Raw genomic sequence first — 17,449 nt, forward strand, 5'->3', positions numbered from 1 at the left:
TGATATTCTCGAGATTACAGAGTAGATATTTAAATCTAAGTCTGACTTCAAAACCCATGCTTATTTTCTATTATGCCACGAGTAATGTTTTATTCTTTTTATTGATTTGTTCTTTTATTGAAATAAATTCACTCAAAGTTTCCTCAGATATCATTTTTCTCAAAGTAGGAATATACTGACATTACCCATGGTAAAACCCCATCACATGAGATTCTGACATTTAACTCTAAGACCTTTTAAAGTTTCTTACAGTTTTCTAAAACTTTTTACTCTGGGCAGGATTATGATATTTGGGATTTTCCTATTATTTCTCCTTGGAATTCAAGAGCTACAAATCCTTTTCAGATTAAAAATAATTTGATTTGGAAAATTCAAACTTACTTATTTTCTTTTGTTCTTCCAGTATCAATTACAAATACAACATCTGGAATGGTAATACCTGTCTCTGCAATATTTGTTGCTAAAACAATCTGAAAATAAATCAAAACATTTAGATAACTTTCAGCAATATGCCATAATTTAAGCTTCCTTACATAGTTTGAGAAGATGAACTTTAAAAAGTGTATTTTCAAGTTTACTTATAAAAATTTATAATTTTATTGTATAATTTTAATGAACTCTATTTCAGTCAACTCAGCTTAATTGGACAAGCTGTAGATTTTTATTCCAACAAAAATACCCTCCTCCTAATTCTAGTCAGTTATCTTAAAAATGACACAAGTTGAACTGAAAACTGGGTCAAAGAATGGAGAAACACTTCAGAATTGTTGGGACAAAGTAGTACATCAAACAGTAAGAACTGGGTACTTTTGTGACTTTGCTATTTAGTACCTTTGTAGCTTTGGGTAAGTCACTTTATCTCTCTGGGCCTCAGTTACCTTAACTTAAATGAATTAACTAGGTAGAAATAAATGATTTCGAGTTCTAAAATTCTTAATGGTGATGTCTGAATAGTACAATCTTCTGCAGTATTTTTTCTGTTGTGTCCTGGCAGGTAAAACATTTAAGAATTTCTAGGTCAAATTCAATATGCATTACTTTATCTTAACTGTGTATTTTAATATTGAATCCTTGCTTTTCTTATTCATTTACCCTAGGAAATAGAACCCAGATTACTAAGCGCTGGATGGGGCCTCTGAGATCATTCCACTTCAGTAGCTTTCAAATTTTGTTATTGTTGTTAAGAGGTGGAACTCTTCTGTTCAAACAAAACTCTTCTTAGAGGGAAGCTACATGTTACAGATCAGAACACAGCCTCAGAAGTCCTGGAGTACCTCAGAGCACAGTTAGAAAACCATGAGTTTATTGCAACCCCTAAAAAAGGTGAGAGAAGGGCTGCCAAAGGCCACACAAATGACAGCCACTTAAGGATGAGACCTCCTGCACTGCAGTCCAGACTTTTTCCTGTGAGTTCCATGTTCTCCACAGTTCTTACTTTAGGTTTTTTTCTTCCTCTGAGAGAGGGTCCAAAATCTGAGAAATTCTCTTTGCCAACCATCTTCCCTTCTGAACAGAGAAGACAATAAAAATACAGACGTGTTTCCCTAACATAAGCTCTATGTCTTGCAAAAATACCCTAGAAAACAATAAGCCATAATTCCAGGATTCAAATAGCTCCCAAAATCAATGACGTCTCCTTGGGAAAAGTAGTGTTTTTATAACAAGCAACATTCATGCCTTCATTTTCAACTACCAGTTCTCCAAAAAGTCTTGTCCTTTTAATAACACACCATATAAATATTCACATACTTGAATTGTAATATATTGGCTCACTTCTGAGTATTTAAGTTGCAGGGCACCATGCGGAATCCACCAGGCACTATAATGCACTTAATATTAATAACTTGCTTTGAGGATAAGTCATAATTCTTTTGTGAAATATCCTCAGGTAGATTACATATAAATTTGCTGTACTGAATTTTACCTTCCTGACTCCTGGGGGAGGAAGTGTGAATGCTGCAGCTTGATCTTGAGTTGAAAGAATAGAATGCAGAGCTATCACTTTATATCTGAAATTTAAAATCATAGTTCTTAGCAAGAGTTTCTCTTTAGAAGACACTGCAAAGAATAACAAAATTTATTTGCAAATAGAAATCAATTTTAAAATTTATTATGAAAAATTTTAAACACAAAAATTCAGAGAATGGTCCAATGAGCCACCATACACACACGCACACACACACACACACACCCCATAGAGAAAATTTTAATATAAATTAAATGGAATACAGAGTTGAAAAAATTAACAAAAAACAATCTGATGTCAAAGTGATAACCATGACAGCATAACAAACCGTATCAAATCAGACAATTCAGTATGCATGAATGATAAATTGAAATCTTGGGATGGGGGAGGGGAGTTTGTACCATCTAGTGAGTTGGAAGAGGGGAGTCACCATCTTATTCCTAACCATAGGGTTCCCTCTGCTTTATCATTTTAAAAAAATAAAGCAAATGCAGAAATACTATCTAAAAACTTTCAGTAGACAAAGTGCTTTAATAGAAATTTTAAAACAACAACAACAAAAACTTGGTTCACCATGCCAAAATTAACTAAAGGTAAAAAGTCTTCCAAAACTCTGATAAAGAGTTTTAATGCAGCGAACGTTTTTCTATTTTAAATCACAGTAAATATAATAAAGATGTATAATTACCGTTCAGAATAAAATCTTCTGTCAGTTGACAGGAAATCATACAATTGTTGAATATGAGCAAGGCCTGGTAAAAAGATCAATACTGCTCCTTCAATATTTCTAAATTGGGGACTTCTATCTAAAATTAAAAAAATATATAATATTCAAAGTAAGAAGACTAGAGAACAGCATATAAAATATTAATAAAACATCTCTAGTTAGAAGAAAAGCTTATCAAAATAAATGGAGACATTATAGGAACAGAAATATACCTAAATATGCAAGAAGTTCCAAAATGAGATCCAGGTTGATTTTATGGGGATTCATGTAAAGAATAGCATGCTGAGTGCGGCTGCTATACTTCTGGTAAAATGGATTTAAATCAACAGTTCCTCCAGTCTGAACTGGTATGAATTCCTACAAGAAACACAACCAGAGAAAGCTGAACAAAAATATTAAGCATTTTTATAAGATAAAGAAGGAAAAAGAAGGTATTTGCATTCATTCAAATCTAGTTTTCTATTGTCACCACAATTATGTTAAAATTTAGCAGGTGTACAGTATCTATCAGTAGAAAAGGTATCATAAATTTTACATTTCTTATCATTTAGTTTCATTCAGCTCTTAAGTATAGTAAAAACTTCTGAACTTGGGATGTACATATTAAAGAAAAACATAATCCTTAATACATCAATCTGTGGCAACTGAAAAGCAGCCAGGCCAAGAGAGGTTATGATAACTTGAATAAGTTTATACCTACCTCATTCATTCTATGTTCTACTTTGGCTACTGGTTTCTAATCACATCTCTTCTTAAATACCTATGATTTTCTTTTTTTTAGTTTCTAAACTAATCTTTTTTTCGGAGGTTCTAGTTTTTACTTTCTTGGTTTATTTTGCTTAAAATAAAAGTACCATGAGAAAAAAAAAGATAAAGTTAACTTTAACTGTGGGCTTCCATCAGATTGGATACATGCCTGATATATAAATGAAATACTGTGGATACAATGAAAATGCTGGATCCAGGACCGTTGGCTAGGCAGGGTAATATAGCTTTTGCGATATTTCTAGAAACATGTAATAAGGACTTACTCAATAGGAAGAATTGCACATGCTCTGGACAGCTTTATTGTGGAGCTTAGGTTTCCTCCTGCCAGGAAAGAGGCTACTGAAAAAACCTAGATTTTAGGCCTGTCCTATCCTGACCACCTATGGTGTTGAGATAGAGAAAATCATTACAAATTTACTCCTCAATAATTAATCATCACTGTGAAACTGCTATATAAAAGTTGATTCTTACTTATATGTCCTTGATTTTGTACTGTGGGTCTATATGGCCCAGGATAGTGTAAGAAGGAAACTAAAAACCACAAACCAAAGACTACAGTACAATGAAGCAAAGATTAAAGAAGTGACCCTTAAATATTGTTCATAATCACAGCTATTCCTCTTCTATCAAGTTATGCTTGAATTCATGAGTCAGCCACAGGATTTTTTTTTTTTTTAAGAAAGTCTCAAATCAAACAATCTGATTGCATTTTTAAAATATCACAAATAGTTCTGGCATCTTATTGTTTCCATAGCTAGACAACTCTTAGATACTAAGTCTTATTCATCAGCCTGCTATACTGTTCCTTTCTCCAGAGATATAGATGCCGTCCCCAAAGTTTTTGATATTTATGGTTTTGACTATGCTGGCCCACAGAATCAAAGCAGCTGAGTCTGATGCAATTTCAATGTAATTTCCTTCAAGAATTAACTCATCTTTCTGGGCTTGAGATACTGAACAAGCAAGGCCTGGCCTCATCTAAACCCTATAGATACATTTTTCACCCCCCAAATTTATGATTTCAACAAGAGACCCACTCTCCTGAGTAACACTGATGGGGAAGTGAGCACACAGACCTCATCTTTTAACTGAAGCCCACTATAACACCCTTGATCATGTTCTATACATGACTATAGACAGTGCAAACCATCTGTCAACCTGAAGCCTCTTCTTTTTCTTTCCAAGGATACTGAGTTCTACACTGATGTGACTGAAATCCTTCTGCAACATTCCTCTAAGACCCTTCACAATAACTGTGCATCCCTTCAAGACGGCTGCTTAGAACAGTCTTCTTTCTTGTGGTAGATGTGGCAAGGAGAGAGCCATATGATTGTAAAACTCTCCTTGTACGTTATACCCAGATCTTATTATTGACGTCTTTCAAAATGTTTTCCTTTTACCTGATACTTTTTTATTCCTCCTGCTTTGCTTGTAACATTAATAGTTATTTCTTCTTCTTCCTCCAGAAATTTCTGACAATATTCTGAGTCTTTCTCCAGTACAAAGCCTGTTTCCTCTATTATATCTTCAAGATGGAAAACCTGTAGATTAAGCCATATAATTGGGTGAACCCAAATTGCTTTCAGGAAGTATCATTTTAAGGGGATTAAAACCTTTTGAATATCACCAAGCACTAATTTAGAATAATATGAAAAAGTTTTTTTCCCAACATTATTTGGGAATGAAGAACTTGGTTGATGTAGATGGGCCAGTCCCTAGGTGTCTCAGAACAAATTACATCATGGTGTACATTTTTATGTGTGAAAGTTGATTAAAAGAACAGTCTTCATCAGCTGAATCAAAAGGGTAAACATTTAGAAAATGCAGAAGAGAAAGCTTCAAGAGGACAACCCTAAACATGAGGAGCAGGAGGAAAGGGAGTTCCTTGTTCCAGGCAGCCATCTTCAATCTGGACATAGTGATTTTGATAGGCAAACATGGTTTATGTTCCACAGCCCTCAGGTTTGTCTTCGGCAGAACCCTCCTTCTGTCTCACGTACCTTCAGTCAAGGTAGCACCAGCCATCTAATTCCCAGAATGTCTCCAGGTCCTCTCTTGACTTGCAGAACCCTGTGAGTAGTTCTGGACTCAGACTGCACAAGGACTGTTCTGGGGGGAAACCCTCTGGTGGGAATGCAATTTCTTTTTACATATGTGTAATAAAGAAAACGTACCTCAACAGGGTAACTCCTTCCTGAAATTCTGAGAATAGGGCAGTGTGTAAAATACGCAGAAAACTTTTCACTGTCCACTGTGGCACTCATCAGAATCAAGTGTAGATCAGAACGTTTTTGTAAAATCTCCTTCAAGATAATCAGTAGGAAGTCTGACTGCACACTTCTTTCGTGAACCTAGTATAAAGTGAATAAAAAATAATCTAAAGTCTAGCAAGAAGCTTAAACAATCTGATACTCAAACCTAGTAAAAGTTAACCAATATTTAAGTATAATCAATACATGGTATACTGAAGGAGAAGCTATATGTTTTAAATAAGGCAGATCTTTAGAACTGGAAATAAAGTAACCCTCTAAAATTAAAGCCAGTAAAAATCAGTATGTAATGTGTAAGATTAGCAATGAGAGTAGGACTTTACCCTCTGAGATGGTCTGCAAATATGTGGCTGATCATCCTTTTCTAATAAAAACATTTCAAAAGTAAGAAATCAAAGGAAACCTCCTCTGTATGATAAAGGGCATATATGAAAAGCATTGTACTCAACAGTGAGAGACTGAAAGCCTTCTCCCTAAGATCAGGAATGAGACACTCTCACCTTATTCAATGTTGTAGCTACAGCAATCAGCAAGAAAAAGAAATAGCATCCAAATAGGAAAGGAAGAAGTAAAACTTTCATTATTTGCAGATGACATGATACTATATTTGGAAAATCCTGAGAAATCTATAGCAAAGCTACTTGAGCTAATAAATTCAGCAAGGCCGCAGGATACATGATTAATTGCAAAAATCAGTAATATTTCTATCACAAGCAATAACCTAACTGAAGAGATGATGAAGGAAAAGATTTCATTCAAACTAGCAAACAAAATAATCAGGTATCAAGGAATAAACTTAACCAGAGATGGACAGGACCTATACACAGAAACTACAAAATATTGATAAAAGAAATAAAAGAAGATCTAAATAGTGAAAAGACATTCCACGCTCATGGATAAGAAGGTTAAATATAGTTAAGATGTCACTTCTACCCAAATTGATCTACAGATTCAACACAATACCAATCAAAATTCCAACAACCTACTTTGAAGACTTAGAAAAAGCTGGTTATCAAATTCATTTGGAAGGAAAAGAGACTTCAAATAGCTAAAAATATCCTAAAGTGGGAGGACTCATACTTCCTGATTTTAAAGCTTATTATAAGGCCACAGTGGTCAAAACAGTATGGTACTGGCAGAAACAGGTATTGACCAATGGAAATGAATCAAGAATGCGGAGATGGACCATCAAATCTATGGTCAACTGATCTCTGACAAGGCTCCAAATTCACAGAACTGGGACAGAACAGTCTTTTCAATGAATGGGCATGAGAGAACTGGATTATCAATAGCTAAAAGAATGAAAGAGGACCCTTACCTTACCTCCAATACAAAAATGAGCACAAAGTGGATCAAGACCTAAATATAAGAGCCAGTATCATAAAACTCCTAGAAGAAAATAGAGGGAAACATCTTCAAGACCCACTAATAGGAGGTGGCTATGTAAACTTTATACTGAAAGCACAAGCAATGAAAGAAAAATTTGCTAAATGGGAACTCCTCAAAATCAAATTCTTCTGTGCCTTAAGGGACTTTGTCAAAAAGGTGAAGAGGCAGCCAATTCAATGGGAGAAAATATTTGGAAATCACTTATTGGATAAAGGTGATATGTATATAAAGAAATTATATAGCTCAGCAACAAAAGAACAAACAACCCAGTTATAAAATGGGCTAAAGATATGAATAGACATTTTTCTGAAGAGCAAATACAAATGGCTAAAAAGCCCATGAAAAGGTAAGAAAATTAAATGTTAATCATTTTTTTCTGGGTCATGAGATTATAGATAGTTTTATTTTCATTTTCTACGTTTCTATACTGATTAAAAATCAATGAATGACTAGACTCCCATGCTGCCTTCTGAACTTCATGAATTCACAGACATTCATAAAAACTTTATATCAGGGAAAATTAAAAAATTATTTTCTGAATAATAGAAATAATAGATATGCTATATATCTTATGTACAAAGCAAATCACTTTATATATACTAAACTAGTATGCCATTTAAAATGACTCTAAAGTGAAACTCTGCATAATTCAATTTATATGTGCTTTCAAATTTGATTCAAGCAGGGATATATCTCAAGAGAAAATGACATATGGATGAAGATTCCTTGTCTTTTATAAGAATTAGAGAAGATCCTTTAACATCTACATGTATTAGTTGATGAGCAGTGTAGTGGTAAGAGCAGAGTAGAGCCAGACTGCCAGCGTTTGAGCCACCATCACCAGCAACTTACTGGCTATGTGACCTTGGGCAAGTTATTTGACTTCCTTATGCCTGTTTCTTAAACTGTAAAACAGAGATATAGTAGTATTTACTTCAATGGGTTACGGGGAGGTTTAAATGAATTAACACATACAAAGTATTTTGAAGAGCATCTAGCACACAGCAAGTATCCTAAGGTATTTATTTAATAAAATAAATCTATAACACGAGATGTTAGAGGAGATTAAATAAATTATTATGTATAAAGTATATGGCATTTAGTAATCACAAAAGAAAACAGCTAGCATTAAAAGTAACATCTTTTTAATACAAAAATTTTAAAAACCTATCTAGACACAACTAGAGAATCTACTCACCTCATCTACAATAACATGAGATACATTAGTTAGAAGACCATCTTCTTGAAGTTTCCTTAGCAAAACCCCTGTTGTACAGTAGAGTAATCTGGTAGATTCACTAGCTCGAGATTCCATCCGGATCTGATATCCACACAAGGAATTCTGAACAAGAAAGAACACAAGACTGAGAACAGTTTCTTCCAAGTGATCTGGGAAACAAGGTTTAAAAAATGAAGCATGGGGTGGGCAGCGGTGGCTCAGTGGCAGAGTTCTTGCCTGCTGTGCCAGAGACCTGGGTTTGATTCCCAGTACCTGCCCATGCAAAAAAAAAAAAGAAGAAGCATAGTGTTCATCTCTCTAATATATGCAGCAGAGTAAATAAATCTATATAGTACAATTTATTATTAGATTTCCCTAGTTTTTGATTATATAATACTATAAAGCAGGGGTTGTTTTTAAGAAAAACCTTTGTGTTTTTTAACATGTTGAAACAGAAAGCTGTTAATCTGCTTCAAATATCATTATTAAAAAAACATAATAAATGTTGAATTAATTTCATATTAAATTACCTTGGATCAAAATACTGAGATACTCAGAAACAGAATTTTAAAGCAGCTCCTACAATTTGGTCTACTCCCCTGTCAGCAGCTCATAAAACTTGCCACCATTAAAAAAACAGCTGCTATTATACCAGTGCTTACTAATGGGAATCTTGAAGCCACTTCTATTTCTATCACAACTTTTTACTCCTTCAGTCATTCCTTTGTATTATTTGTATACATGTCTGTCATTATGCTTAACCTTAGTTTCTTACAGGTGTCTTTTTATATCCCTATATTCGCTGAGAGAATCCCAGAAAATGTACTAAATAAAAATTATTTAATGAACAATACCATCTTAAGGGACAAAAATATTAAGGGCCATCTCTAGAATGAACAACTCAAATTTTAACTAAGCTAATTATATGAACTGGGAATTTATCATATTTGGTTCTAATCAACCTTAATTATTTCCATACTTTGTAGTCACTCTGGTTGAGGTTTGGCCAGTTTTGTGTGCAATTGCATGGCAAATGCATGACAACAGATACTTAAGAACTTCTCCATTAAAAAAAAATACAGGATTTAAAAACAGTTTAGTATTTTCTTCTGTATTGTTTTTCCCTTCTACTCTTTAAAAAAGAATTACTGAAAATCTTTCAGGATACATTCCAAAGAAATGATTTACAAAAACTTGAGATAGAGGAGATCAAGAGTCAAACTTATTATTTGTCTGAATTCTTTGAATATTTAGTCTAGTATGTAACATATTTGATATTCAGTTATGACATGTATTTTTTCTTTTATATGAGAATTTTAATGACAGAATTGCTAATAACCCTTTTCATATGTAAGACAGTAGTATATTACCACATCTTTCAAAGAAAACATCTGCAAACTTCCTTAAATGTGTTACTGAACAACCAGTAACTGTCAAAGCTCATATATGGGACAGGTTCCATTTGGATCCCCAAAGCAAAGATGAGTACTGTCACCATTCACAGAGACAGAGTTGAACAGCATCTTACCCTTCCTCCAGGTCCACTTTCACAGCCCAATTCTTCACACACCCTTGTGGCTAAACTCACTGCTGAGATTCTCCGGGGCTGGGTACAGACAATGTTACATTTACTTGTTCCCCATTCATTTAGAAGCAAATCTTCCAAAAGAAAATGTGGTACTTGAGTACTTTTCCCACTTCCTGTTTCACCTGCCACAACCACTACCCTGTGCCTTTTAAGAGTTTCGACAATCAAATTCCGGTGTTTGAACACAGGTAACTGTTCCCTTTCCTTAAGAAGTCTCTGATACTTCGGTGTGCTTTGCAACCTTCTAAAGAGGTTTCTGACAGGTTCCAAGTCTTCTGCACTTGCTGATTCTAAGGACAGTGCAGAAAAGTCCTCATCAGAAACTAAATTTTCCCAAGATTCCTCAGGATCTTCAGAATTTTCTTTCTTATTCTCAGAATGCTGCTGTTGCTGCTGTTGTTGTTGTTTCAATTTATTCAGAAGTTTGGCAATAAAAAGATCACGCGGTTTATTGGTTTCCATTTTATTTAATTCTTCCTTTTTCTTTTCTGCATCACTCCACTCCAACCAAACATCTCGGTAAGTAGGAGGAAGTAACTGATGCACTGACTGTGAAAGGGGGAAAAAAAAAACAACCAAAAAACCAAAAAGCAGTATATCATTTTCACTAACTACTGGATATCAAAATACAGCTTAGAACTTAGAATAGCTATCTTATTCTTAAAATGTAATTTGTCTCAAACCATGAAGTTATTAATTTAATATGATGTGTTCATATAATCAAAATTTATAAATAACATATCACATATGAGCTTTTTGGCTTGCTAATGCTGTGACCTAGAGCAAGTTCTTAACCTCTCTGTGCCTCTGTTTCTGCATTTGTAAAAGGGGGATAATAATAGTATTTCCCTCATAGGCATACTGTGAAGTTAAATAAATTAATACATGTAAAGTGCTTATTCCTGTAACATAGTAAACTACTGAATAAATATTTATTTTTTATTCCTGCAGTTCTATACAAATATATAGATGAATCATTAGGCATTTTTAAAACATACTGGAACATCATTACAAAGCTTCTTTTGAGATTCTGGCAGTCATCTAATGTATAGCTCAAAGTGTTCTACGTGAACTGTACTAAGTGGAATCTGAGTTATCCTAATTTTGTGCTATAAAAGAGCCCACAATTATCTCTGTGACATTGATAGTCATTTCTACTAAGTCATCTCAATTTTTGTTCTCTTATTTTGCAAAATGAAGGAAATGAGAAACATTAAGAACTTTTATTAGCAAAATTTGGAAAGAACTGCTTGGAATTCTACTTATTCAGTATCTAACAGTTTCAGTGGTTCTAATTTCCCATAAAAAAGGACATATAAGTCACATTTATTGTAAAGAGGACATGTTGACAATCTAAATTATAAAGAAAAAAAGGAAGAGCATTGTATTCTCTTAAAGAACTTCCTTCAGGAATACTTTATCTTTAACTATTGCAAACTGGGAAGCTCATAATAGTTCATCTAGAATTGAAAACTGTAACCAATATTGATGGTCTTTTTTTTAAGTTGAAAAGATAATATAACATTAAAGGAAAATAACTGTTTAAAAACTTCCTTAATTCAACCACCCTATTAAATTAAATTAAAACTATTTTTAACCTGTAAATTAATCTCATGAAAAGTTGGACCAAATTGTCTCTTTCAGACCTCAGGTCTAAGAAGCAAGGGGAAAGACTGAGCTAAATTTAGGGGTGAGAGGAAATCCAAATTATGAATGAGCAGAACCTAGGACTAATCAGGAGGAGTCATTAAATAGAAAATTGGCCCAGAGGACCATAATTAAAATACTTTATGTAGATACAAGTTTAAGCCGCCAAAGTATATTATGCCCATTACTCCACAAATGTTTTTTGAAGCATTTAGTTGTAGAAAGCCTCACCTGCCCTTTCACTAAACGATAAAGAGCTAAAGTAGCTCCCAGGTGCTGAGCTTGCATGCCATCCTCTGTTAAGATTGTAGGACACACTATCAAGACATCATCTTCAGACTTGATCACTCTCACCCTAAAAAGAAAAAGATGAAAAAAAATAAAAATAAAATTGATGAACTATAAAGAGAGTTCCAATACATCGAACCTAAATTTACATCAATTATTTAAATTAAATATTTCTCTGGAAGGCATGGATAATTTATACGTACTCTCAACCTGAGATATGAATTAGAGAGCTTCCTAAATATTAACTTAATTTATAGGAAATAAAAAGATTTTTTTTATCTTACATTCTTCTAAAAGTTCATTCAGTCATCCAGAGAAACATACCTGCATTTCCAGTATCTACCTACTGGAATTTTCTCAAAGGAAGGATTTGGACTCTTGGGAAGATTCTTCCTGACCCAATCAATTAGAAATTGTTTGGGAGATTTTCCAGTCCAGCTTCGAGAAGTATAGTCAAAATTTCTTACATCATGAAGTTCTCTCTTTTTATCTAAAATGACAGAGATAAAAATCGTCATGTACACTCCTTTTCAACATGAAGAAGTTAGAATGGTCATTGCCCAAATATCCCTGAAGATCGAGCGAGGGACGAGGAGTAACAGAGCAGTTAGGACTTAACAAAGGATTATGACTACTGAATCATTACACAGATACTTCTTTTTAGTTTCTAGTGTATTAGAACACCCAAAGGAAAATACCTGAAATTGTGGAACTGTAACCCATATGATACTTTGAAATTTGTTCTACTACTACTTGTTAAACTTTCCTTTGAAATTTATCGCTTTTCGGGATATATTACATTTCACAATAAAAAATATTTTAAAAAAAGATGGGAGAAAGATCAAAGGAGATGATAGTTTTATAGAGAAGGGAGGATTTAACAAATGAATTTGACTGCTGAATCATTCTATTGATATTTTAGTCTCCAGAGTCTTGGAGCAACTAGTAGTGAAAACCTTAATTTGTGGAACTGTAACCCATACCAAACTCTGAAATCTTATCTATAACTAATTGTCATGGTGTGCTTTGAAACTTATTGCTTTTTTTGTATTTATGTTATTTTTCACAAACAAGAAAAAGTCGATTGTGATGATAAATGCACAGCTATATGATGATACTGTAAACCACTGATTGTACGCTTTGGATGAGTGCATGGTATGTGAATATATAATGTATATCAATAAAATTGCATTTAAAAACATTCTGTAGTAATATAAAATCTGTAAGTGATCAAGATCACTTTTGGGAAAAACAGTTCTAGAAGAAAAGACACATAAACATGCTTACTCTTCTAAAAATGAGGTAAAGAAATCTTGCTGGATAGCACCATGGAAAATCCTGAATTTTTAAAAAGGAGGAACTTATGTATTCTTATCAAATATCTGTGAAACCATCCATCTGATGAATTACTTAGGATACTTAGATACTTAGAATTGTTTGGTATGCTATCCCACGCCTAGAGTAAACTTAAAAAAAAAAATGTCATTTCTCTGCTTACCATCTGCCACCATAGCCATGACCACAACCACAACCATATCACTACATCACCACCACAATGACTTCCTGTTATGTGTAAAATAAAGGTGAAATTACATACTACTGCCTAAAAGCCATCATGGTCCATCTCCACCCATCTCTTGCCATTCTTTCCTCATGCTTACTATGCTGTATCCACACTCCCTATGATTTCAGTTCCTCAAATGTTCTAAGTCTGCCTGGCCCAATGCAGTAGTGCTAGCCACATAATTAAAACTAAATAAAATTTTAGAAATTCAGTTTATCATTTGCACTAGCACATTTCAAGTGTTCAATATACACATCTAGCAAGTGGCTATCACATTGGACAGCACAGATCTAGCATATGTCCGTTACTGCAGAAAACTTTGTCGAACAGTGCTGCCCTAAGCTCTTTCCCACATTAGACTTCCAATATTCTATCCAAGAAGGGATTCTTATCTGGCTCTTTCCACCAACTTGTAACCAGGTCAACACCTAATCATCTGTTAGCTCTCAGAACAAGTATCATCAGCAAGATCTTCAAAATCCAAATTAGAACTCCTTGTTAATCTCTAATATTACAAGCCAGTTTTTTTTTTCTTTTATAGCACAGTTTGTAATTATATATTTATTTGTGCAAACTTAGAGGTTATCTTTCCTACTAGATTTACATTTAAGAAGGCAGAGGCTGTATTATTTTGTTCATTACTGCATACACAGTACCTGACATTGTGTACAATAAGGATTAAATAGTTTTTGAAAAAATGAATGAGATATTTATAGCTATTTAGATTAATTCCACAAACATTTACTGAGTAGCCACCATATCAGACATCAAGCTGGCCTTAATCAGAGATTAAGGATGAACGAGACATGGTTCATACCCTTAAAAGAACTGATAATTAAGTGTGGGATCAGATTAATTACATCATAGTCTAATAACTATTACATTAGCTATATCAATAATCTATTTGGGAATGCAGGAAAAGAAATTCACTATTTTACTTACCTCTGGTGGCGTGGCAATAGTTAGGGAGGGCTTAAAGAAGAGGTGCCTTTTGAGTTAAGCTTGAAGTGAGGGAGAAGTTGGCCAAGTAACAAGATGACCAAAGTCATGCAGCCATGAAATAACATATGTTTTAAAGAATGACGTGGCTGGAGTATATAGCTGTGAAAAACTGGCAATATGGTAAAAGGCAGACTGCAGCAGACTGCAAAAAACTCTTGAACATCACACTAAAGGGTTTGGACTTGTAGTAATGATGACAGCAGGCTCAGAACCATTAAAAGTTTTTTTTTTTGCATGGGCAGGCAGCGGGAAATGAACCATTCAAGGTTTTTAACAGGAAATGCACAATTAGGTCTGCATTATAGGAAGATAACTCTGGGAGGATTATGGAGGGTAGCCTGGAGAGAGATAAGGCTGAGGCAATATATTCATGATTACAAACTACTATACAAACAAGTTATCTGAATTGTTATTTTTCCAAGACAACTTGTGGAAGCGTAACAGTTCGGTGCAATATAGACTAATATAATTTCACAATTACATATTCCTTTACATTTCATTTATTATTGAAAAATTACACTTAGGACTAAATTCTTTCACTTCACCTTTCTCTTCTTCAGTAGGAGCAGAAGATTTTTCAAGTAGGTTAAAGTTCAAAGCACCTTCCCCTTCTGCGGCCAAAGGAGGTTTTTTCCTTTCATTCTGTTGATGTGAAATCTTTATGGCTGGATTAAATACTGGATGGTCTTCTAAAGTTTCCATTTCTACCAAGAAAAAAGATGATGTTTAGTTTCATATATTTGTTTTCTATACCTTTTATTTTGCAAAGAGGGTTGGGAAAAATAGTTGGCATTCTTTCTTTTTTATAATACATTATTTAACAGATGTGGAAGACCTAGAAAAACAGCTTCATTAACTGTAAATACTCATGGAATTGTATCTACCTCTTCTTGGAAGAAGATGGTGTTTATGGTATAAATCAGTTAAATTATGGCCTTTAGGCCAAACATGGTCCAATGCCTGTTGTTATTTATTTATTTATTTATTTTTATGGGTTGTGAGCTAAGAATAGTTTTAACATTTTTAAATTGCTGGGAAAAAAAAGTAAAAAGGCAGTAATAGTTCATGACATGTAAAAATTATATGAAATTTATATTTCAGTGTCCATAAAAAATTATATTGAATGTAGCTGTGCTCATTTGTTCATGTATTATCTATGACTGCTTTCATGATACAACAGCAGTTAAGTAGTTGTGACAGAGACCATGTGGTACATGAAGTCTACAATTATCTACTATTAGGCCTGTTACAGAAAAAGTTTGCCAATCCTTGGTATAAAATGCCAAATAGCAGACATTTTAAAAAGAGGCAATCTCAATCCCAGGAAGTCAAAAAAGGACAATTACATTTATGCCTCTAAGAATTGAAAAGTATTTACCTCTTTGAAACCTCCTTATTTTTTCTTGAACCTCTTTTTGGCCTTGCTTGTTTTTTTCTAGTTTAAAGGTAGCTGCTAGCTCCTTTGCATCCAGAAGTTTTGCTGCAAGGTGCAAGTATCTTTCATTCTGTTCCAAATAAGATGATTATAAGGAAATAAAAAGAAAAGCAAGATTAATTTATCCATGGTCAATATACTGTACTGAAATTTCTGATTTTTAACTTTGTCTTTTGACCCAGAAATTCTACTTTTAGGAATTTTTCATAGGGAAATAATACAAATATGTAGATTCGCAGGTAGATAGATCTTTACAGCAAAAATGACTGTAACAGAAAAACAGAAAATTAATATGGTACATCTCTACCGAGAAATATTATTTAGCCATTTAAAAAATGGTAGTGAAATAATGAGGGTGATCCACATGATGAAACTTCCTGAATGTGTTAAATAAGATAAAATAACCAAGAGAATTAAAAAGTATGAAAAATGTTAATAGGAAAAATTGTGGCAGGGAGATGGTTTATGGGAACTCTACTTTCTGCAGGATTTTCTGTATACCTACAACTACTCTCATTTAAAAAAGGTATAAGTTCCTATCTGTAAAAAGAAAAATTGTTTAATAATATACATCTAAAAGTTACCTTTCCCACTATGTTAAGGAAGATAGTCAAACAAGAAAGAAATGGCTTCTGAGGAAAACTGCTATGACATGACTGCTGAACAAAAGCTAGAAAGAGTTTAAAAAATAAACTCAAATACTGGTTTGTTTTTTTTTTTTTTGGCTTATAAGGGACAGCAGATAAGCAGCAGAGCAAGGGATAAAGAAGACGATGGCATATACGATGCTGTTATGAAACAACTGTTACAAGGAAGGGAAAAGAGGCAACTAAGCAAGCACAAGTATTTGCATTCTGGGGCCATTTTGTGTAGAAGCTAACACACCCGGAATAACAAATAGAAGGGCTAGCAACCTCCTCAAATTTACCAAAATTACATAATTTCCTTTCCATCTTTCCTATTTCTGCACTAGCAGTCCACCCACCTATGCATCTCTTGCCATCTTTGGTTTATTCTGACCTTTATTTTCAGTAAATCACCAATTTCTATTGATACCTGCATCAGAATGTCTCACTTCTGGTCCAATTTCCAAACTATGTTCTTATTATTTTAGAATGCAGTTGATGAAAATAGCTAGTAACATGGCCCCCCTAGAACCAGTCTTTTCAATTTTCAAACCACTTGGACACTTCTAGAAAATCTTCCTAAAATGTCAAATTCTTCTTGTCAGTCACCTGCACCCAAACTTCTAGTGGCTCTTCAGAATGAATAATGAATGTGCCAAACCCATTTTCTGGGCATGAAAATGCTCCACAATCTCAGCTAAACAAATTTATTCATTCCTCTCTGACAGTATTCACCTATACGTTCTATTTCTTTATCTCATCTATTTTTTTAATGTCCAAAGGCTCCTTGCACAATTCCACTTCAGTAACCTTCACATGATGTCACCTATCTGGACAGTATTTCTATCCTTCTTTTTTGCCTACTTGAACTCTGTGCACCTTTTAAGTGCCATCTTTCTTTGAAGTATTGAACTAATGCTCCAATAGAAAAGACTCTTCTTTCTCTGAAACTCAAGGTAG

The 17,449-nt window shown here is 33.9% G+C and overlaps 1 protein-coding gene across 9 annotated transcripts in view; it reads right to left on the minus strand.

The window, feature by feature from the left end:
• Positions 1-17,449, minus strand: part of DHX29 (DExH-box helicase 29) — a 48,699-nt gene that overhangs the window by 16,122 nt on the left and 15,128 nt on the right. For 4 of the 9 annotated variants that reach the window (XR_013157971.1, XR_013157972.1, XM_077117143.1 and 1 more), the window contains exons 7-18: positions 15,807-15,933; positions 14,974-15,132; positions 12,187-12,352; positions 11,806-11,929; positions 9,868-10,476; positions 8,319-8,462; positions 5,636-5,812; positions 4,862-5,002; positions 2,906-3,050; positions 2,655-2,772; positions 1,925-2,009; positions 382-470 (exon numbers count right to left, since the gene is read on the minus strand). Coding sequence is in view for 7 of the 9 variants with exons in the window: in XM_077117143.1 (XP_076973258.1) it covers positions 382-470; positions 1,925-2,009; positions 2,655-2,772; positions 2,906-3,050; positions 4,862-5,002; positions 5,636-5,812; positions 8,319-8,462; positions 9,868-10,476; positions 11,806-11,929; positions 12,187-12,352; positions 14,974-15,132; positions 15,807-15,933 (2,084 nt within the window). In the remaining 2 variants the exon portion in view is untranslated. Of the gene's footprint in view, positions 1-381; positions 471-1,924; positions 2,010-2,654; positions 2,773-2,905; positions 3,051-4,861; positions 5,003-5,635; positions 5,813-8,318; positions 8,463-9,783; positions 10,477-11,805; positions 11,930-12,186; positions 12,353-14,973; positions 15,133-15,806; positions 15,934-17,449 lie in introns of those variants that run through there. The other 5 variants (XM_077117144.1, XM_077117147.1, XM_077117145.1 and 2 more) reach the window with 5 other exon arrangements.

This window comes from Tamandua tetradactyla, chromosome 9 (genome assembly GCF_023851605.1).
Source record: "Tamandua tetradactyla isolate mTamTet1 chromosome 9, mTamTet1.pri, whole genome shotgun sequence".
NCBI classification, from domain to species: domain Eukaryota; kingdom Metazoa; phylum Chordata; class Mammalia; order Pilosa; family Myrmecophagidae; genus Tamandua; species Tamandua tetradactyla.